General features: G+C 38.7%; 1 protein-coding gene across 3 annotated transcripts in view; it reads right to left on the reverse strand.

The window, feature by feature from the left end:
• The window catches only part of NELL1 (neural EGFL like 1), a 294,286-nt gene that overhangs the window by 46,279 nt on the left and 223,666 nt on the right, over positions 1-24,341 (reverse strand). For all 3 annotated transcript variants that reach the window (XM_075163307.1, XM_075163306.1, XM_075163305.1), the window contains exon 15: positions 22,465-22,560. In XM_075163307.1, coding sequence (XP_075019408.1) covers positions 22,465-22,560 — 96 coding nt within the window. The remainder of the gene's footprint in view (positions 1-22,464; positions 22,561-24,341) is intronic.

Below are 24,341 nucleotides of genomic sequence, written 5' to 3' on the forward strand. Positions count from 1 at the left end.
TCTCAAAAACCAATATATTTTCTTCTTTTATTACAGAGGTAAAAAATAGTAAGGTATATCTTTTGAACTTTTGTATTAAGGAAAGAAAAAAGGGCTCTCCGGCAGAGACCTTGAATGTCAAGTGATTTTTATGGCTATGTAATAGACCCTGAAAAACAGAGCGTTTTAATAGAAGTGTCAGTCACAGTCTGTAACTACTTCCACGCAAAATTATGACATTGGTGCTTAGTGAGATTTTTAAAGCAACATATGCAACACCACCAGGCAGCTCCTCTGCAGGTTCCTAGGACCAAGAAAATTCTCTCAGGAACTTTGCATATTGCCAGCATTCACGGGCCTCCTACTGTTCATGAGGTCAGCTGAACGTATGGCAAGGTAGGCTCTCATTTGGGCTTATTTTAATAATTTCTAAATTGGATATGGTTCTCTCCATCTCATACTTGTACAGTATTACCCAATCTCCCAAAAATCATGACAAATCACCTGTGAAGGTTGGTCACTAGGGTTCTTTCAAGAATAAGGCTAATAACTCATAAACCCTGCCAAAATGAACACACTGGAGGGGGTGGTATTTTGAATTGGAAAATAATAATTGCCTTTTAATTACAAGGCATTTTCTAAGCAACTTTTTTACATGAAAGAACAATGCTGTCGTATGAATTAACAGCTGGAGTCGTTATCACGTCACTCCACGTGCATTTTGTCAACAGAGCTACATTTTTCTCCAGCCCATACATTACCCTAAATGACAGCAAAAGACCCCTGGTCTTCCCCTGGCAAGATCAAAGGACTGTGAAGGTGAGCTTTCATGAATCATCTCCATGGGTAACTGGTCATACTAGATTTTGCAATAGCAAAATTGGATGTAGGGTACCTTGTGGAGATATTAATTTTTAACAGCAGTAATGATATTACTGCATTATTCTGTACAGTAAAGAAGTACTTCTGACCTTGCTGACTGTGACATCTAAAACGCATCAACACATTGTTCGAAGCAGATAGTTTTTAAATACACACAAAATCACAACTGACCCAATTCTTGTAATTAAAGAAAGAAAAAATATTGTCCAACACCGCCCTGTTTCCAAGCCTCAGACCATGTCAGACCTGCAGAACCTGTAAGCTTTGCAACCTGCCCAGAAAGCAGCTCTGCCCTTCCCCACCACTTGTCAAACCCATCCAGAGACTGCCGGCTTGCTCACACACAGCCTGACCGGCACTGCGAAGCAGGAGCAGGGCAGTCTTTGGAACAAAACCTTGCTTAGTCAGTGGCTGCGCATTCTGCACCAAGTGACATTTCTGTAGAATTTTCAAGTTAAAAATACGCAGATAACACACTAACCAGTGACAACATGTACTTGCCAAGTCTCTACTATCATTAGCATACTTAATATCCTATCATCCGGCTAAACTTCCTGTGTTGACCGTGGTTTTCTAAGGGACTATTTGTGCCAGTTTTCTAGCACTGGAGTAGATGAGGTTTAAACCTGAGCTAGTACCGATACGCCCACTCCACACATGACCCTCCAGGTTATTTCTTCAGCAGCTTGTCCATACTGAGCTTTCCTTCAAATTTGTGGGTCAGATGGAAAGAAGATACAGAATGTAAAACTGCACACTGAAGATAAAGAATGTAAAACTGCTGTAAAAATGGCAGCACATCTTATGCCATTTCTTTAGCTCTTCTGGTGCCCGAGTGGTTTGGTTAGACTTCACTAGACTGAAAGATCTCCCAAAAATAGAAAAATACAGTGTTTCAGAGAAAAGCTTAAATCACCCTATGTGTTCTGTATTCTGGGTGAGAAAACTATGCAAAAATAATCCATACCTGCCATGAACAAGTACAATAGTAATAACTGAATAATAACATTTCAGGTCCAAAATTTTCTAATTCAAAGCACCAGGAGAAATGATCTGATATTCAGGAGATTACATATGGCTCTTGATTAGCACAGCCAGTACTCTTGTTTTGGATCCTTGAATAGAAAGACCAAATGAGCATAGTCGTATAGGATACATACATAAGCTTGTGGGTTTTTACGTATAGAGATTCAAGTTTAAGCCTTCCATAAATCTGAGATTATTCTCCTTCCTAAAAAATATCTATATAACAGACAATGATAGAGTAATTTGGCATGGCAAAATACAGCCTTCTTTTCTTTGGAAGAAAGGAATTCATCTGGAATGATAATCAACAAGGAGGAGAGTGCTTTCTGAAACTCAGGACGTACAAATCTCCTTGATATGGCCATGCTTTTTCATTATTTCTCTGTTACATGGTCTCAGACCAGATGAGAGAAGATCAACAGACAACCTGGGGCGGCCAGGGAAGCAGACAATAATCTTGTTTTCAGCTGAGGATCAAAACAAGCTTTGAGGAAACTAACTCTGGATGTTATTTTCTTATAGAAGAAATGCATTTGTTTCCCAGTGTGCTTGAGCAGCAGATCTACGAGCGACCAAAATAGCACGTACCTCAAGCCCAAAAGAGCCATAATTTATTTTAGTCACAGAGCACAAGAAGCTGTCTTCACAAAGGGGCCTCCTCCCACCCTTCCACAGACTACTCACTGCATTTTAAGAACTGACACACAAAAACACATGGAGGATCACATCTAATTAGTGTTTGTTGAAGTGCATGTAGAATTCCCTGAGCATTATATAGACTTGAAACAATCTAAGCCTCTAGTTCAGCTGTCTGTTAAAGTAAAAAATGTTTAAGTTAAGGTCTCCCTCCCTTTTTTCCCCTTCTATTTTGATTCCATAAGATAAGACAAATGCCAAAGAAATCCACTGTTTAGCTGCAGAGATTAACAACAGTCAAGGGCAGAGGAAATGGGTAAGAGAATCAGAAACAGCTCAAATGCCCTGGCTCACCCCGAATGAAGCACACATAAAATGAAGCAAAAAGAGCAGTAGATAAGAGTCATCGTTGCAACATTCCTAATCCAGACCCAAGCAGGCTCCACTACAGTTGAAAGTTGTCAATCACAGAGTGCTTAAAACTGATGAGGCTGCCTCCTTTTATCAGTTACACGCCAATACATTCAATCCTCTTTTCTAAACCTGGAGAAAGCATCTCTCTTCTTTCCGCCCTGGGCAAATCAGCCTTTTCGCACCGAGACAACAGCCCGCAGAAGAGTGAGCCACAATGAAGATTATGTTTTCGTCAGGACCGTGAAGAGCCTGCCCAACTCTGCTAACAACCTCCTTTCAGTAAAAAGAACAATTTCGAACAACAACAGCCATGAAATTCACAATTTTCAGTAGCACGAACACCACACTCTCACGGAGAAGCTAACTGCCATCAGATTTATGAGATGCTTTATTTTCAGATATGCCCTGCAAAATCTAACACAAAGTTTGCAGTAGGAAAAAACAGGGATAGGAGTTAAGAGACCTTTGTTGACAAAGCAAATCGCACAGTCTCTTTTCAATTATAGGACCATTTTTCATCTTCTACTCACAGAGGAAAGGAGGAGGTGGCAAAGAAGAAAGAAAAATTATAGTTTATAACTCGTATCAAAGGGTTTTGTATAATCCGTGTTTCAGCACCGTTTTTCTTTCAGTCCACCAAAAAAAAAAAAAAAAAATCAATAAAGCAGCTAAACGTATGAAGCTGAGTTTAATTTGAAGCCAGGAAAAGAAACATCACAGGTGGGGTACGACAGTTCTTCATTTTGCATGGCTTTTGTAGAAGACAAATGATGATTTTAGAGGAGTCGCTTCCATAGTACTCATGGAGGTGAACAATCTGGTTTCAAAGAATTGAAACCATGAGGACAGTTTCAAACAGTTCTTGCTCAGACTTCCAGCAGTCAAACCACTCCTATACTTTCTTCCTCAAGGCATCCTGTTGTAAGTTAAAAACAGATACTAACATCTATCTTTCACACAATAAAATAGGGGTTAGAAAGCAGTACACGTTGTTGGAGAAATACATCCCACAGTTTCAATTTCAAGAAAACATCCTAGCACTCTCACTGCTATTCTGTATGAGGAGGCTTCTCTGTTTTTATCTCCATTATATCTTGCTCACACACACAAAACCCAGACCAGATAATAACGGGCTTCAATGAACATGTCTGAATTTTACCGCCCTTAACACAGCATTGCTTATCTACCTGTAATATCAGAATAATTGAACAACCAACGAAGACACTTCTCTACCAGTATGGTGGAAACAAAAGGTCACAAGAGTGTTCTTTTGGAGAGAAGTTCAAAATCATTACGTTCATAATCCGACAGCTGGTTCCACCCTCTGTCTGTGGACTGGCCATTTAAAATTCCTCCCCTTTTGAACAGAGACACGTGTTCAAGCCTTGCTTCAGACAGGTCACATTGAGCAGCGTATGGGCGAGCCGCAGCCAGCCTTTGGCCCCAGTGGACAAAAACGACCAGTACAAAGCGTGGCGTGAAAGAGCATCAAGGAAGTCTGATGGCTCAAGTAACAAGAACTGTATGCAGGATGTTTACCTGCCACTTGTGTGCATTAGATTAAGTCCTAACTATTTCTACAGGTATTCTGCTGTCAGAAACTTCAGATCTACTCAAAATGATAACACAAAGGTCTCCAGAATACCGAAGAATAAAGAAAATAAATCTAGGCAACTGCCTGCGTTCTCTGAAATAAGAGATGTAAAACAAGGTGGTTTCTTCCCCTCATAAAAATTTTGGGTCACAAGACTACACTGTTTTCTATGCAAAAATGTATTTTTTTCAGAAGCCTTGAAAGTCAATTATACAATATAGTTTAATATTAGAAACAATATATAGCATTTGAAAGCATGATTTAATAGTAATATATGTCAAGAGCAAATTAGAGTGAGTAAGAAAGTCTGCCGAAACAGCTTGAAGTTAATGGAAAGGCTAATCAAAGGAAATACACATTTTCAAACCTTGAACACTCATTGCAGAAGTATCTTTAGCCAAATATTCCTCTCTTGGTTGTAGTGCAAGTAAGTAATATGGGTAGTGTAATACAAGGGCCTAAAAGGTCACACACAGATATACATGGGACAAAATTAGCGGCTTTTGTTCTGAGATGATTTTCCATGATATTAAATTCTTCATTATTCATATACTTCTGATGTAAGCCAATTTCAGTAATAAAACCACTAAAATGAAGGCAAGTTGCAGGCTAGTGCTCTATCTATCTCTTAGAATGAGGGACCGATGAGAATCATATTCAATAACATAAATTGCATTACAGTGTAAACAAAATTTAACCCAGGTGAAATGAATAAAACAGAAAATGACTGTATTAAATGAAGATGACAGGGTGGAAATGTTTTCTATAAAGATATAGTTCTATAATATATTCATAGCCAGCGGCATTAGGACAGTTCCACACCAGCAGACAATTTCTCATTTTTAAACCTCTCTGCTAAAACAAATAATTACATCTAGTCATTGATTTTAGAGAAAAGACTCTCCTTTTAAATATTAATAAGCTGGGTTTTATACTGAATTCTAAATTACAGTAAGAAGTCCAATATATGAGTTGTTTGGGGTTTTTAAAATCCAAAATATTTTCACAGTATTATTCACTTGATAATTCTTACATGTTTACAATACATGTTTACAGTCTGAAGCCAAATTTGCAGTACATCATTTTAGAAATCCTCACATCTAAATGCTGTAATACTCTCAGTATCACTGCTCAGAGCAAACGAACAATGAAATCAAAAGCTTGACCTATGAAGCACCACAGGGATAGAATTATCTATGCTACATTATCTACCCATATGACCACGTAATCCACCTAAGCAAAGATGCAAAAAATTAAAAAAAAAAAAAAAAAAATCACAATTCAAGAGCATCTTAATTCTTTTCACCACTCAGTTACTATTCTTCAAGCATTGCATTCACCCTCCTCAACTCGACAGAAAAGGACTTCACAGTTCTTTCTAATGTAAGCCTACCCAACATGCACATTTAGCCATTTATACAGTCATCTAAAGGGATTTTATATTCTCATTATCCTCATCTGGGTGAAATAATAAATCATGGAGAGAAGGTTAAATACATAACTAGAAACTGTTTTGCACCATACTAGCACATTGTTTTCTTGTGGAGCTGACTTTACAGCTATGACGCTGCTATTAGAGAAACAACATTTTGGAAAGATGCCACACGTCTTGGAAAAATCATGACATTGCTGTTGCAACTAACGGTGCTGCCTCTGACACCAATGCATATGAATGGCCAGATGAAAAATACCATGAGTTCTCTTTTCCTCACTTATTTTTACTCGATGGTGTAGCCCTTATGTCCTTTGTCAGCCATTCTCTCCCACCTAAGCCATTCTAAATGTATATACGTGCACAAAGCTATACCACAGGTAAAACCCAGACCTAGAATAATGAAAATATTTTTATCCCACTTCTTCACCACTATATAAGAACCCCTCCCCATGAAGGCTAGCCAGACTCACCTGCCTAATTCTACAGATCTAGGATATGTTGTTTCAGCATAGGTATAGATTATTAGAAAACACAAGAAAAATATATCGGAAGTGGTTAACTATGTAGTATTTTGTTTATACTGATCTCCAAAGAGCAAATGTATATAAAAATCGCAAATTATGGTTTAGAATTAGTCGTGTACAACTTAGACACAGAAATCCTTGTTTTCTGAAAACAAGAAACGACCTACACCCCACAGTATACATATAATCCTATGTTAGTCTTGAAAGCATATTTTAGCAGTATTTCTATTTACACTGAATTTAGATTAGATTATCTCACTTTCAAATTAATTTCTGGAAGTAACAGAATGCTCACAACAACACTGGGTATTTTTGAGAGGGAAGTAGAAGAAAAATAAATGAGAATTCATGAATGCTGTGATTATCTAGCAACATCTACACGCAATTTTTGCACTCCTTTCTCAGGAGTTCTTAAAAGACACATCGCTTCAGTCAAATACAAGCTGTATTATACATACATCACATATTCACTAAATATATAGGTGCAACTAAAGGGGTTGCTTATGATTTTCTTTCTGAAAGTAGGAGGAACCATGTACAGTCAAGTCAGCTCTTAATAGCAGAGTAATCAATTCATCTTTCCAGTATAAACTTTTCTTTTAAGGAGGCTTTACCTTGGCTTTTAAAATGCCAACGAAAAAAAAAATCTTCTGTCTGGCTGTCTTAAGACACCTGTGTTCTTGAAGATAACCTCGCCAAATTCTCAGGATCTTTACTCATGGAAGGGAACCCAAGACTTGTGATGGCTTGATACCAGGTCTTTGTTCATCCCTTGCCTTGCAGTGTGTGTGCCTGCTGTCTTAGGAGAACCGCTGCAGGGAATTTCATAAAATAGCTGATTATTAAGATCAATAAACAACTATGATCCTCCACCCTTTTTATATGACAAATTCATTACTGTTTTTTTCCGAAGAGGAAATAATCTCTATGTCCATAAATCGCCATGGTCCCTCATATTAGTGCTATTTTATACGGTACAACAAAAAACATGGTGGTTTAAATTAACAACATGATAATCGAGTTATGGCTGACCTGCTCAAAATTGGAATCTACTGCTGAAGTCTGCTTGAAATATATAACTTGTCAATATAATTTTTCTTGTTTATAGCCCCTAAATGGGATTATAAACAGACTATATAGTCATATCTGATGCAATGCACTTTACAAAACACATTCTACGCTAACTTCTCTAGCAACTTTCAGGAATGTCAAGGCGTTCTTTTTTTCCCCCCTTCTTCTATCCTCCTTCTATGCTGTAAAAATAAACTAATAACACTCCAAACATATTTGAAGACAGTATGCTTTTCTACACAATCTAGATAAAAGATGCTCTGTGCTTAGTAAGCTTCTGCCGCCTTATAGTAGCATTCCCGAACAGTACAAATATTCACATAATGTGCCAATATATATAATATATACAAGACAGAAAGACTAGAATTAGACCCTTAATTCTTAGGTTTTGCTTCTGTGCTTACTTTCCTCAAATAAGAATAACTTGTTTTCTGTGTGCGCGTGATCTGATATGTCAGAACACCAACATTACAGGGCATTCATTCTCTCTTTACATCTCCACCTTAAATGCTTTAGAACACTGTACACTAATACAAGTTTTTTTGTGTAAAGATTAAAATTCATCCAGCCAAAATCTTCACAGCCATGAAAAAAAGCTATCCAGTGCCTCCTGTTCCAGTCGGTACTTATTCATTCACTAGAACAATTTGAACTTTGACGATCAAACAATCGCTTCATCTTGAGTCCAGAAATTTAGAATCATCTACTGACCTGGGACCAAGTATAATTCTTAAGTGTTATACAAATTGTCTTAAAAAAGGAAAAAAAAAAAAGAAAAAAAAAAGGACAAACCACAACCTTACAATATAGCTCAATATTTATAAAGCTTGATGTTTATAATGTCAGATAAATGACTCAGATATTCTGAATAAAATGTTACTTTCAAAATGTTGTTATGAATACATATTACCATTTTATATTCCTTCTATTAATTATGCTTTTTTGGATTAATTTATCCTTGGCTAGCATTTTCAGCCACCTGCTCTTACACTGAGCTGTGCTTTACATCATTACTAGACAACTGAAATCAATATGACTCCTCACGAGACTGTCATGAGACAACTCAGTGGGGTAAAGACTGACAAAGCCTTTTATGACTCCGTCAGATAGACTAGGTTTTTATAAAATTCTCTTCACCAAATTTAATAGGTCAAGACTCTCAGCCCGTTTCAATACAATTGACAATATAAACCAAAAGGTTATGGAAACCATAAAGCCTGTAAGGTTTTATATCTTCACAAAGTATTTTGACTCAAAAGCAACATATTCTAATAGGTAAAAGAAAAAAAATTAAGCAGTTGCTTGGACCCTTTTTTTCATGTCTACCTATCTTCAGTACTACCCTTCAGCAGAAAACTGAAATTTGTTGTTGCTCATACAGGCAGTTCATGAAATTTGTCATTTTTAGCTTTGATTGACACAAAATTCTTCCCTTAATTCCTTCCTGATTTTATTTCTCAATTTGGCTTAGAAAAACTGTCTATGCCCTTTGAGTCTGGTGCTTAATATACAGCAATGTAAAGAGTGAAACATGAAATCTAGAAACGCGAATATACTATACATAAGTTTCTTCAGCTAGATTGAATTTAGCATTCATGAAAAATATCACATTAAATGCAATGAAGTGAGGTGTCTTCCACTCTTCCACAAGAGTCAATACCGTAGCAATGTCAAAGGTATTACATTTCCCATTTTGGATGTTCCTTCCCCCTGGAAGAATTTCCTTCAAAGGAGCTATTGCAATTTATTTTTACAACGAATGAGTTCGCTGTTGAAACTATGCAGCAAATTAACTAATAAGTGACCAATTTCATTTTGCTGATGATAGCAAGAAGTTATAATAATGGACTTAACACACCAGTTAGTTTATTTAACACCCAGTAAGGAAACTGTTACTAGTACTAGGACAACCTACAACTTCAACAGAGAGATATGTCTTTTTGTAGTGGTTGGACAAATGAGTAGTGGACTACCTCCTTCTTGTGTAATTTTGTATTTAATTCTTTTTACATTTGTAAACTATATATCATGGAGGGATCTGAAGAAATCCCCCACAGTCAATTCAGTCAGACAGACATTAGGTATCAGGAAATTCTGGTCATTATTGATCAGATTCTGTATCCTCAGTGACCTACCACCATCCACCTATACAGGCAACTTTCTTTCATCTTATTCAGTAATGAATACATCTAATAAAGCCTGCTGAGAAAAGATGGGGGAGGGAAACGGGGGGAAAAAAAAAATCAAAGCTCTCTTCAAAAAGAAACATATGACTCAGCCATCTCACAAGGGAGGCCTTAGGAATAGCTAGGCATTATCACACTGTATCTGACTCCTTAGCCTATAAATGATTAATGGGACCGCTGAGGAGTTGTTATGCTATCAGCACACACATCTCTCAAACTTGCATCGGCTGTGGACTCTATAAAAGTTGGAGGAGAACCAAGACTTCAGATGAGAAAATGGAAGAAAATTTCTGACGTATGAATTAAATCTCTACTTTCCCCACGCAGTTAACGGAAAGAATTGAAAAATTCTGTGTTGGACATTCCAAGGGTGAGAAACAAAACAATTAAAGGTGGGGGACAGAAAGATAGGCTTTAGCAGGCAATGAAAGTCCCATCCCAAAAAGCAGTTTCCATTAACTGTAGGATTTACAATCTTCCTGGGTTGTAACAGACACAAAACAAAAATCCCTTGTGGTATGCAGAGGGTTTTTTTTCCCCCCCTGTTTTTAATTCATTTTGGACAGACTGATAGGCTTTTCAGAGCTAGGGTTGTCACAAGAGGGGGACAGGACAGCTGTTGTAGAAAGGGACAGAATGAGTATTTGGCAGAAAAAAAAAAAAGAAACTGTCCTGTCACACTACTAAACTTACTTTCTGCAGGGGCTGACACAGCTCATGGAACATTCATTACTCACTCTACGGTAAAGAGAAAAAAACGAAGCAAAGAAAACCAAACCAGAGAAATCACTCGGCCTCCTTCTACGAAATGTAATCACAAAGAATTGCCAGAGAGAATTTTTCCCTTACATAAACCATTACCGATAACTACACATCACTCCCATACCGTAGTACCACCTGTGCTCCAAAGCATGAAACGGGAACCTAGGAGATCTTCATAAAACACCTCTTCGCAGGAATTCAGTCTTCATAACTGGTCATGTAAGCAAGCAAAATACATGCACTGGCCACACCTTCTGACTGGTCAACAGCAGACCAGCTTCAATCTTTTGGTAACACCCAAGAGAAGAACCAACCTTCTCTTCATGGCTACAAAGCTATTTTGCTCTGAGCCTAAAAACTTTCATTGGTTTTCAAGGTCAGTGGCTCAAGTGCAAAAGGAAGGACAGACCCATCCTGGCTACATGTTAAAATACTATCTTGGAAATGAGAACGATCTATTTAATCTCTCTTAAACTGAGGAGTAACTACAGCCTAAGCTGGCAATAAACTAGTAGTCTATTATTAAGAAGCTGGGTGACTGCAGCACACGCAAGGGTGATGCATGGGATCCTAAGTAGAGTTTAAGTGTCCCTCTGCTTTTCTCAGCTCAAAGAGCCCCACTGCCTACCAGCTTACAACAAGAAGATGCAGCAGGTGTGCAAGAACCTCTAACCGGCCCTGGTGAACTCCGCCGTCCAGATCAGAGATATCACTACTTCCAAGACAGTGCGAGGAGAAGGACAGTGGATGAGCTGAGCTCACCCTCACACACCTACGTGATTGTACTCCACTAAGATTCATTCACATTTAAAACCATGTAATTGCCATCAAAAGCTCTAAGGATCTGTAACCTACCACAGAAATGTAGCCGTCTATGAAGTTGAGGCATGGGTGCCACTCCATGCTAGCCAGACAGCTGTTGCAAATGAGTAATTTCTGACTGACATTGCTCAAGACAGCAGAATATAATTACCTGAGCTGAAATAGGATACAGGTTCAACTGGATCTTTAATGACCAGAAGTGTTTAAGGCTTTCATTTCATGTCTCATTCAAAAGATAAATGAGCACCATTCCAAAGATTAGATTGCCGGCATACAGAGAATGTCTCTTCAGAAAAAAAATCAAGTAAGAAAGGGGATTTCACTCTTTCACATAAAAACTCCACCGTTTATGTTTGTCTCTGAAATGACTGATCTACTTAGTAGATATTACATGTTGAAAGAAATAATTCAGATGTTACACAGCTTAAGTAGTAGAAAACTCCAGCTATTGAACTGCCTGAGTTGCTAAATCAGAGGTTCTCCTTTTAAAAGCAAAACAATGACTGATGTATTTAGGAAGAGCTCCATTTCTGCCAATGTGAAGGACTGAACAGATTTTTATCATAACATTATAAAAAGTTTGAAAATCACTTTGACATGTAGTTCCTTGAGATTGAGTACGACTGTTAGTTTAAAGCTACTTCAATCATAAGGGAACTAGCAAAGAAAACATTCAACCAGAATAATCCAAGTTACTTTTATGCTTCATATGTACCTTACATTAAGCACAGTATTACATATACATCTTGCATATTCTTCCTCTGTGACTACAGGTATGAACAAAAGCAATAGGAATCTGCACAGTGAGTTAGTGAGCTCTGAATCTGAAACAGGTTTTAATGCCACACTTTCTAGGAGATGGATTCATAGGCCTTTTTCACACCCAACAGGTGTTACTCTCTTGATTTTTTCATATTTCACCAGGCATGATATGCTGGATTGTCCATAAAAACTCCATTGTGAAGAGGAGACTTCGGGTACATCATGTACTTTCTGCAGCAGAACAGACACATCACTATCGAACAGACTACAGACAATAAAAATATTTCACCTGATACAGAAAAAGCCTTGGAAGGGGATAAAAAAGTTTGTAAGGTTCCATATCAGCAAAATTTCTTATTTCTTTTCTTCTCTGCACATACACGAGTACAATCCTGAAGACGACAGACTTGTTTTCTTGAGTCCACGCACGATTTTAGTTCAGCAGATTTTGCAGAGAGCCACCTCCTTCTGTAGTAGGCTTTTCTTTACTGTAGTGTTGTATAACAACAACCCAATTCTGCAGTCTTCCGGGAGCAGACTGTTGAAAACCATGGGTGTTACTCTTACAAAAACAGATACTAAAAAGGACTGGAATTCAACGCAACTGCAGATGTTACAGAGGCTACCTCAGTTAATAAAGAAAGGATGACACTCCCTTCCTCAAGGGTTTAACTCATTTTCACCCTGACCCCTGAAGCAAAATAATTGGATTAGTTATCCTCATTGTGCATAAGCTGCTATCTACGTAAGTCACACAAGAGAGTAAGTGATTTATGCCATTTTATTCGCCTTCCAAGGATTATATGAATGGGGACATGATTTCTTCCTCTGAATGTCAGCCCAGTGAAAGCAAGTAGAAGTGGATATTGCTTTTGTGGTGATGGATTCCAACACGGGAGAAGATCTTGCTGGTTACACCTACTTTTTTTTCTTGTTGCATCACTTCCATCAGCTTAAAGTGTTCTTCTCATACCATAATTTTTCAGGGGAAAAGAAGTCTTAAATTAAAAAAGAAAAAATGCAGGAAAACTGACTTTCTGTCAGAATTAAACACACAATACCTCTAAAACACGAGCGTGTTGTTTTGCTCCATTCCTTTCACTTGACATGTTATTTCTCAAAAGAAATTGTTTTCTGATGCTGGTTCTGATGACTGAGGCACATTTGCTCTCACTACACCTTGATAATTTCCAGGAGATCACTCATGAAATACGTTAGCATTCACTGTATTAAACTTCAGCAGAAACGTGGCTCTTTATAGTAAAATTCTCAGAGTGGTACAAATTTTCTAAAGAGACTGAATTCCTACTCAGTCTGATTAGGACCCTACTCCTAGATGAGCTAGTTAGATTTGTACCATAGATCAATGAGTTAAAGATGGCATATTTATCATTGGTAACTGCAACTAACACAGCTTGTTCCACATAAAAACCCCACTCTGAATGCTCTTTTATTTCACTAGAGCCATTTATTTTTCATTTCACCTAATTCAATTGCACCAGATCCTAAGGCTTCCACTCAGGTGAAATTCCCACTGAAACCAAGAGGATTTCTGTCTTAAAAACCACAAGTTCCTCTTTGCACCTGCTCTGCACATCTCGAGTTATATTTCTAGGTTATCAGCAAATTTAAATACTCATGGTTGATTCTCCAGTCCAGAGCAGGCTATTAATAAGAAAAAGTAAGGTGGCAAAGAGCTTATTAAACTCAGTAATGTCCCCTAAATACTGCCTGTAGTCGGACAGACTGAGGTAGTTTTTATTTAATATTTAGTTAGGCCACTACCTATTCTGGTATTTCTCCTTAGAATTATTCTGTTTTTCACTGACGTAGGCATCTGCCTGGAAGAACCAAAAAAGGGGGTCAGAACGTCCTGACAAACTAGGTTATAAAATTAGCATTACTGCACTGCACTCAAAGCAGACTTGTTGGATTTTTTTAAATATAGTAAAATGAGATATGGCTTGTAGTTAATTCATCATGAAGTAGGTATTTTAAAGGAACTGTCTTTTCTGTACAGCGCACATCACAAGAAATGCTTCATATATGGAAACTTCTTAGTTGCAAAATGGAAATTTCATTAACATATGAATATATCTATTTGCTCAAATATAAGTATTTGCTCACATTTTTGAGTGCTTTGTAGTTCTCTGTTTTCTTTAACATATTCAACGCTGATTCCGTCACTTGAAACAAATTTAAATCCCATTGTCTGGGTCCTCAGAAACCAAGAGGAACCTGAAGCAGATATGACTGCACAGAAGGTGTGGGAGATGTTCCTGGTGCTAAACTGGCTGAACGCTAAGTCAGAGACTGAGCACTTCAAGAAAGGACCAAAGCAACACGGCCTCTAGCGGGGAGCGAATTCCAACACCTCCGTTTGAGCACGGCTTTTGCACAAAATTCGGCTATGTAGGCTGAGGGCTGTAGGAAGTTCAGAGGGAATACGGGGCTTTTATATTTAGAGCTTAGGAGCTTGCTACTGCTTAGTTTACCTGTCTCTTTCTAAACACGATATTCCTCCTGTAGTACATAATTAGAACTTATGGATGAACACACATCTAACGCTCTGTGCTTAGCAGCAGCCAAAACAAACAAAGAAAACAGGAACAAACAAACCTCCCTTTCCCCCAGCGATTTCCAGGTGCTAAGTAGAGGGCAAAGAGAGGCCCTAACATTTTTTACCTCTTTAGCTAGAATAGTCTATATTCTTTACAGCGTGCTCTTCTCCCACCTAGGAAAGACAGGCACCTCCGTTTTGCCTGTGAATACTGCCTTCACCCCCTGCCCTGTGCTCTGCGTCTTCCATATGATGGAAACAAACCATATGAGCATCCCTCTATCTGCATAGTTACATTCAACCTGAGGAAAAGCACTGTGTCCTTTCGACACACACCTCTACCACGGAAAGTCAAGTTCTCCTTCACAAAGGTATGCTGCTGTGCGACTGTGCCCAAGTAGCGTAAGGCACAACTCCAGGAGAGTTGTCTTTGCTGAGAGGCTCCCTAAGGAATAGGGCTTGCAGCCAGCTCAGCCCCAGGGAAACACAAGGACTACCACTTTACTTCCCCCTTCGCTTCGCTCTGGAAGTTACTCCAAGCCAGACGATGGCTGGTTGGCTCCACTGGTTGCCACAGGCAGCTGTGACATGGGAATGGGGACACATGGGGGCTCACAGAACATGCTCGGGGGAAGGACTTGTCTTGCAGAGACACTCCAACCGGTATAGCTCACATAAGCATTCATCTGAACGGTGCTCTTATACTCCTGAATTTTCTTGAACTTCACAGAGCTTACGCAGCCTTGTTCTGTGAAGGGCCTTTCAAAAGTTCAACCCAACTGCGGCAGTGGATGTTTCTCATGTAGAACTTGATTGAATCAATCACTAAATTCTGATGCACTAAAGAGCCATGTTGTTCTCAAATGGTTCTATGAAAGCTATGTTTATTAGTCTTCGCCACATCAAAAACTCAATTTTTAATATAAATTCAGTCAGTTCGCCCCATACTGCTAGAAGGACCACTCATCTCATTTCAAGACAATTGCTAACAGCTTTTTAAAAGATTGAACACAAGTTACTATCCAACACTTTGGCAGGGTACCTGAATCTAAAGGAGATGGCATAATTTGTTTGGAGTTTCTCCTTCTATTAACTGCTTCTCTGTCACTGGAGGTCTAGGCGAGTCATCAATCTCCTCCTAAATTTTCCTGCTGTTTTCCTTCCCTTCCAAAGCACTTACTGTCATTTTCTTTTTAGATTTTTCATTACCTGCTTTTCAGCGAGGAAGACACAGTGAAGGAGTCAAATCTATTGCTCCATTACAAAAGGAAGATGCAAAGCCACTGACTCCATGAAGTCACATCCCTTCAGTTCATTAAATATCACATGTATTTCACCACTAAGGTACTAAAGAATAATAAAACATCAAAGTTATTTTCATAAGCTCTGTATTAAGTTCTAGAATGGGTCTTCACAAGATATTAATCCAAGAACATCCAGAACAGGAACACAAAGAAAGATGGCATGCCAAGACACTATCTAAAGGTATTTTTCTTGTGTTTAAGGCAAGAGAATAAAGATTTTAGAATCTGGGTTTGGATCTTATGTGCACTATAAAGTTTGATCAACAAAATTACCTCTTGTTTTGCATGAATCTAAATGCAAACTAAATGTCAACTAGCTAAATCCTGTCTTCCTCTTCTACAGATAAAACTGCATCCTTCATTAATACTTGACATGTCCAGCTAGCACATAGACATTGGTCAGGGTGAATAAAGTGGAATTTGAAAGCAGAAATTCAAATTGAAGGAACCTAGAATAGCAAGCATAACCCCAGCCAGGAAAAGCAATATAATACTACCCAATTTCTAAGTGCAAGCTTTGGGGACCAAAGGGAAAAAAAACCCACCCCAAACAATTTTCTTTGACTTAAAAAAACCCCAAACAACTATGTCCCTCACAAAGTCAGAAGACTATGAAAGAGATATTTTATGACCACAAGTCACACAAATAATAAAACATTAGAATATTAGAACCATTTGTTAGCTGGAATGTCAAGATATCATCTCAGCTAACATAAAAGATTAATATAGCAGATATTCCTTTCATTACAAACAAACAAAAATGTATAGATCCAGATACCTGAACATAACAAATAAACTACAGCAATACAAAAATATCCCTTAAAAAAAAAAAAAAAAAAAAAAAACAAAAACAAAAACCCAAACCCAGTGTCGGCTTAGTGTTTTTCCTGGCTTTCAAAACTAAACTTTTACAGTACATGAGACAGTGAAAGCAGTACAAAAATGAGTCCAGTCTTCTCATGCTATGGTCAGCTGGGGGGGTGAATGATGTTCTTGGTCTGGGAGATTTCACTTTTCTTTGGCTTGGCAGTGTGAGACAGTACAACTTCTTTCTTCCACCGAGAGTTATTTGTTGATTTGCAGACAGATGTCCCCTTGATCCTCAGAGACTGTCTTAATCAGATTTTTCTAGTAGATATTCTTTGATCTATTCCCTGATATCTTTACAAATGACAGCTTTGTTTCTTCTATCACATTAAGATATCACCCCTTGCCATTTTGCAATAAGCCCCACTGGGGCAAATGCCGTAAACAGCTTGGCAGCAAATGGAGCAGGGTAACCTCAGCCACCTGGAGCATCTGCCTTCTCTGGATCTGTCACACCCTCAGGAGTGTCATATCAACCACAGCCACCGTTTTCCGTAATAAGCTAAGCATCATTCACTTCACACCTCCTACCTCGCACTATACTGGCTTTGCCTCACCTTGAAATGAGAGGCTTTAGAAAGAATCTCATGCAAAGACTTGTGCCCACGGCTGCACAGCTGGTTTGTTTCCCAAAATAAACCTTGCTTCGTATTTTACAAAAGATCTTACCTAAAGAAAGGTAGGGAGTTTTGACATTTAGCTTACCGTACTCACTGAAAAATCTTTCTCTGCTTCGCTTTGGTTTTTGTTTGCCTTTTTTTTTTTTTAAACCAGTTTCCTCAACTGAAGTGTCTTTGATAGCTACACACCTAAAGATTGATCCAGCTCAGAAATCAAAGAAATAGCACACAGAAATACAATTCTCACATTTTTTTCTATCTCCAGCATCCAAAGGAATTCAGACTGTAGGGAGTTTTACCCAAAGGACTGCAAAGATTCCAGAAGAAGCAATTTAAGAGACGAGTACACAAAGTAGCATGCAACTTCTTAGACAACAATGCCAGATACTGCCAACTATTACGAAACAAATCAGCTAAAGGCCTCCTCCTTTTCATGACGTATACACGACACATCCAACTTCAAGTATAAGCATAGCAATATTTCATAGCACAGCCGTGAAATCTGTGCCTGCACTGAAGAATGCACATGTAACTAATGCAATACTGCAAGTATTGATTCCCCCCCCTCCCCCCGCAAAGTAATTATTGGGATTCAAAGAACATCTCTCAGCCACGGTAGATACTGAAAAATGATCTCTCACCCCAATATCAGACCATGTTTTGTACACACAGCCCAAAACAACACAGAAAAACAATCCAGTAATTATCACATCCAGATGCTTCAGTGCCATGTCTTACCCTTGCTTCTGACTGTTTACAATTAGCAAGTAATTCTTTGACAGCATTCTACCATTCTGTGAGAAAACCATTCTCCGGTGCTTTAAAAAGACTAGAAATACACATGTAGCTACCACAAAAATATTCACCTCTCTGAGCTCCAGCCTACGCAACGCCCTTCTAATCTACCAGAATCATATTCCCCATTCATTGTGTACCAGCTCAGACAGCAGCTTTCGTGAGCCAGGGGAGCAAAGATGTGGTGCAATTGTTTTGAATCCCTTTTGGAAGTGATGCCCCACCCCTGCCAAAAGCCTCCCCGCAGCTTTTGGAAAAATACTGCACTTTTCTTGACTTACCCCTAGCTAGGAACCCACTGCTTCAAACCTTCTGCTGTTTCCTGCTCATTGCCCAAAGTTATAATTTGTACAGACAGATACTGTAACTAACTTTCCTAGCTGAAATTTCTGCCGCCACTGGTCCCCATCCCACAGCTGTATAGACGTTGGTATGTATTTCTGAGGCCCACGCACAGGACTACCACAGGCAGGTAGGTGTTCAAGGAATGCCTGCAACTTCTAGGCACTCAATCATCTGTTTACTCCTGCCTTTAATATCGTAGATTGTCCTGCCTATCTCATCCTCACCACTTCATCAGTGGCAGTAGTGACTAACATCTGTATTCCACAAATACAGAATAATGGTGAGCCCTGTCTACAAAAACAGCATTAAAACTCCACTGACCTGTGGCTCGTCCACAGAGGGAGAAAAGCAGCTCAAGGAATGATGGGAATTTTTTTTTTTAATGTTGCTAAAATAGAAGATGGAGAAAATATCACTGGATGGAAAATTAGGTCATTTGAGTCCATGCTGCCAACAACTGTGTTTGCATACTCTCTGCACACCAAAATGTCTCTCAGAAGCCTTTAACAGGGATCCCTGCCAAGGATGCACCTGGGCTTAAGCCAACAGTGTTACATACAGTTAAGGATGCACATCTCCAGCTCAGCCATCAGGCACATACATGCTGGAACCTTTCCTTGCTGGAACATACAGCAGTGTCAGCAAAAATTCTAACATAAAAAGTTTCTAGTACCGGTATCACAACTGTGTTAAATATGATCACAAATGGTAATGATCACAGACAGCACTTATTTCAGCCCTGGCCAGCTAAACACAAAACAAGTAAACAAAAAATTGATTAGAAGATAGAATCAGATCCTAAATAGAAAACGACAAAAATTCTGTAAGAAGCATCAAGCACATACTTAAAGAAACAGCATTATAAAGAATGGATGGAAGGAGAAATTAATTACCTGACAGTATCTCTGGACATCAATTTGCAGTTCCCCTTCAAAAACAAAAGGCAGCCCCACAACTGTTACGATGATTCCTCATTTCAGGCAAAGCAACTGGCAACAGGTAATTCTTCTTAGCAGCATGTTGAATTATGTATTTGTACCATAAGCCTTAAATGTGTATTTTAATTTCAGCTGAGTAAATTACCAACATAAATCCTACCCTCCTCAAATATCTGTGAATTTTTAATTAACCTAATATCATCATTTCAACCAGGCAGTCAGAAACGATGAGTAACATATGATTGATATTCAGAAGTAAACACACCTGCTTTTCAACAACTTTTCTATTTCCTGGTTCATTTTACCCTTTACATGATGTTGAAGGCAATTTGGGTCATATTGTGACGAGTCCTTCCAGCTCACAAATAATGTATAAGGAATTGCTCTGTTGTCCGTTTGAAGGACATTTTTAAATGCACCGTGGCGAATAGAATACATTACCAAAACACATCATTTTACTTCTGATATGCATCAGTTCACCATGAGCTTCCATCAGACAAGATTTTACCAAGGAACATTTAAGCTTTGATTTAAAGCGATGTCCCACCATTTCACCATCTTAGGTCTACATCATAATGATTGAGGGAGTGCTACCACACGTTAAATATAACTAAGTGCTTATTTCTAATGTTACAGGGAAAAAAAACCCCAAATAAACATGGTTTCTGAATACTTTAGATGTCCTCTAAAAATGTTGCAGCAAACTGCAGTGAGACTATGAGGGAAGTCTTTACTGACCTGCCTCCTCTTCCGTCTTCGAGGAGTAAGCAGGTGAGCAAAGGGAAGCCTGCTTCAAAGGTGGTTCATCACCTTTCTACTCTGAACATTTAGTTGTTCCAGGACATGCACCTTCAGATGGCTGAAGCTGTTCTCACATAGATCCGACAGGCACTCAGCCACTGAAACATGCACATGACATAAGGTATATCTGCTGAAGTTTTCAAACCCTCTAACACAACTAAAATGTGGCAGCTTCTCACATGCAAAGCCCTATTCATTCTCAAATCAGTTTGCACATCGGATTTCTCAAAGTTACCATCATTAGCTTGACTTGTAGCATACTGGTAAATCCTATACATCTTCAAAGAAAAAAAATAAACTTCCTTCTGCTTCAAGTCATATAGATTTTACACAGAGAAGCTAGCTCCTTCTGACATCTACCTCTAAATTTCTTGATATAATGAGAGTACCGTGCCTGCCATGTTTCCTTTACTTGGTGTGCTAACTCATATTTTAGATCAAAGCAATACAAAAGACATGAAAAACATAGGAGTCAACAACGGTTATGCCATCCATTTATCAATTTTAAACCATCACTTCAACAGTTTAAAGCCTCTGTGTTCTAGTTATGAAAGTCCCTTTACAGCTATAAGAAAAAAGATAGTTTTAAGATTCATGGGTGAAAGAAACATAGGCAGTCGAGCTGAAAGCTGGCCTAAAGCCACTGGCTCCCTGGGAAGGCAGGGCACCCTTGGGCAATGCAGGTACTGGTTTTGCAGTGCCGTATTTTCACATACATAGGACCCATTTCTGGTATCCTGCATCCCTCTGAATGTACTCTTCCCTCTGAATAATAGATGTTTTAGAAAGGAGTGAGCAAACTATACGTGGAGGAGGATAACTAGCAGGATTAGAGGCTGGGAAGCTATGGTAGGTGGGGCTCTAGGGCAGGTACTTCTTGTATTATTCCCCCACGTGTATTGCCGGCACTTACTGCTGAATGTCAGGGGGCTTGAGAGCTTATTTCTGTTTAAAACAAATAACCCAAAGACTACAGGAAAAAAAAGAAAAAACATGCAGTACTCAAATTAATTCAAGATGATATGAAAATATTAACGTCCTAGTTCATTCCCAAATAATTAGAAACAATGCTGACAACTAGAAACTGTGGGATTTCAGTACGCAGTGATTTGAGTACATCCATAAAAAGCTTTAGCAGTTTTCAGAAGCTACTCAAAGCAGATTTTTTGACAACTGGGTTTAAATTACTTTGTATTACAGTAGAACAGCCATGTATTAAACTGCTACACACGAATTACTGAACAATCTCTGGGTAACAAGCGGTTCCAGTGATTTAACTTAACAGTTACTTCTTGGTTTTCTTTTTTTTTTTCTTCCTTAAAAAAATCTCATCCATTATAATCTCATCCATACTAACATCATGCAACCTGCATTAACAATCCACTTTATTTCCACCAGTAAAGGCAAGTGCAAAAGGTTTATAAACACACAAGGCAAAAAACCTCTATCATTGGGTTATTTAAGTGAAATAGAACCTCAATGAATACAGACCACAATAAAACCCCAAGTCTGCTGTATAAAGAATCTAGTAGGAGTCCTCCATGGAATTCTGTAAGATCCCTTCCTTCTCATTTAAGGTAGACAAGGAACCAGATCTTTGTGAAACAAACAGGAAGGTAGGCCTATGAGGCTGTCAGAAGCAAATCTTGAAATGGAAAAAATCTGGGAAAAGGCAGAATCAAATCATCACTAGTAAGATGTATTTTAACGCGCTGTGATTCTATGAAAATTGGTGGCCTTAGCCGCTTAGAAACAAATCAAATCTTAATAATTCAATAAGTTTAAGTGAAAAGGAAGCATCCAAATTCTGGTCTAATTTGCACAACAGAACCAGAAAAAGCAGAAGGTGACCTTGAGTTTGCACCAAAGAAGCTCAGTGGAGTAAATATTTTTCATTTGCCGTCCCCTCTAATTAGCTAAAAGTGTTCACTGGAAGCAAAAGCAGATACACCCCTGATTGTCTAAAACTTTCCATGCTTAATTTAAGACTAGCTTTCAGTTAGGAAAAGGCAGCTATGGAGCAGTCATATTCTCAATGAAGAGAAAACATCAAGCAAGTGAATGGAAAGTAATTATTTCTTAATTCAGCATACGATATTTCTCATTACCGAAGAAGAAGGTGTGTTTCAGTAAAGCTTTACCTTTCTCACAGTGACTTCCTGTGAATCCAGAAGGGCAGACGCATTTGTTAGGGGCTACACAAGTTCCACCATATCTGCACCCCTCTTCACAGAATGCTGAAAAATAGAAGGAATATGTGGGTACTACTTGATTTTTTTAAAATTTATTATACATTTTCAAGATACTAAGAAAAACATCTAAATTCTAAGCAATTAACAGAATCCAACATATTAAAATTCAGTCCACCTGCAAACACAAAGAGAAGTTACACACTTAAATGACATGAGGAAAAATCTCAGATTACACCGTAGGCAAATCACCTCACCAATAAAAGATTAATAACCATCTGGAAGAAGAGAGGGAAAAATACAACGTACAATTTTAATGGGGCTGATCTCCTTTCAATTATACCCAATATAAGTATTACAATTACAGTGCTCTGGTGATCCACAGAAAACAGGCTGGTCAGATTGGTGTTAACTACTTTGTTTCTCACTTCTATCAAATACACATTACTGAAATGTCTGTAACCACATAATATTTCATAGAATCATAGAATCATACAGGTTGGAAAAGACCTCTAAGATCATCGTGTCCAACCGTCAACCCAACACACCATGCCCACTACACCATGTCCCTAAGCGCCTCATCTACACGTCTTTTAAATACCTCCAGGGATGGTGACTCCACCACTTCCCTGGGCAGCCTGTTCCAAGGCCTGACCACTCTTTCAGTAAAGAAATTTTTCCTAATGTTCAATCTAAACCTCCCTTGGCGCAACTTGAGGCCATTTCCTTTTGTCCTATCGCTAGTTACTTGGGAGAAGAGACCAACACCCACCTCGCTCCAACCTCCTTTCAGGTAGTTGTAGAGCGCGATGAGGTCTCCCCTCAGCCTCCTCTTCTCCAGGCTAAACAACCCCGGTTCCCTCAGCCGCTCCTCATCAGACTTGTGCTCCAGGCCCTTCACCAGCTTCGTTGCCCTCCTCTGGACACGCTCCAGCACCTCCATGTCCTTCTTGTAGTGAGGGGCCCAAAACTGAACACAATATTCCTATTTTTTATTTCTAAGTGTAAAGTACATTTTGTGGAATCAAGAAATGAAATAGGGTGAGGCTCATGACTGAAAACAGAAGAAAAGGGATCAACCACAAGATAATACCTCTTACCGAGGTGTGATTCTTGACAGAGCAACGCACAAATACTTTAGAAGTGCATTTGTCCAATAACTAGGATTTGAAACAAATGATGGATCTTGCATCTTTTCGTGCGAGCACTGTGTGGTGGTCCTCTCACTTACAACTGTGCAAGAAATATGCCTGCAGTTTAACGTTATTCTTTTTTTTTCTGTTTGCTGTGTGTGTACAAGGAGGGGAACTGAGGTAAGAGAAGGAACGGAAACAGCAAGCATCGCGACATGATCTGTTTTGCACTGTTAACTCGAGTAAGACCTTGCTAAGATTAAGAGCAGACCCTACCCACAACACTCTCCACCCTCTCCCAGTTATTTATTGAACTTCACAAGTTACTCAGTGGGTTTGACGGCACTTATGAGGGAAGTTACAATTAATATTTAAACAGCAGCTCTCTGCATCTAAGCTAATAACAGAATTGCAAAGTGTCTCCTGCAAGCTAAAATCACAGATGGAGTGTTGGCAAAGAGATGTTACAAATGCTATGAAAGGCTTAAAGTGCTAGATAACAGAAGAAATGTTTAAGATTTATTTTCCAATGCATTAAAAAGAAAAATAAAGTGAATAAAGTACTAAGCATTAAAAAGAATCTTTTGCAATTGTTAACCACTTAGAGGCAAAAAAGCACAACATCATATCTCTTGACTGAATTCATAGACAGATCTGCCTTACTCTAAACATATAATTCCCAGCATGCCATACTGT

This window comes from Calonectris borealis, chromosome 14 (assembly GCF_964195595.1).
Source record: "Calonectris borealis chromosome 14, bCalBor7.hap1.2, whole genome shotgun sequence".
NCBI lineage: Eukaryota > Metazoa > Chordata > Aves > Procellariiformes > Procellariidae > Calonectris > Calonectris borealis.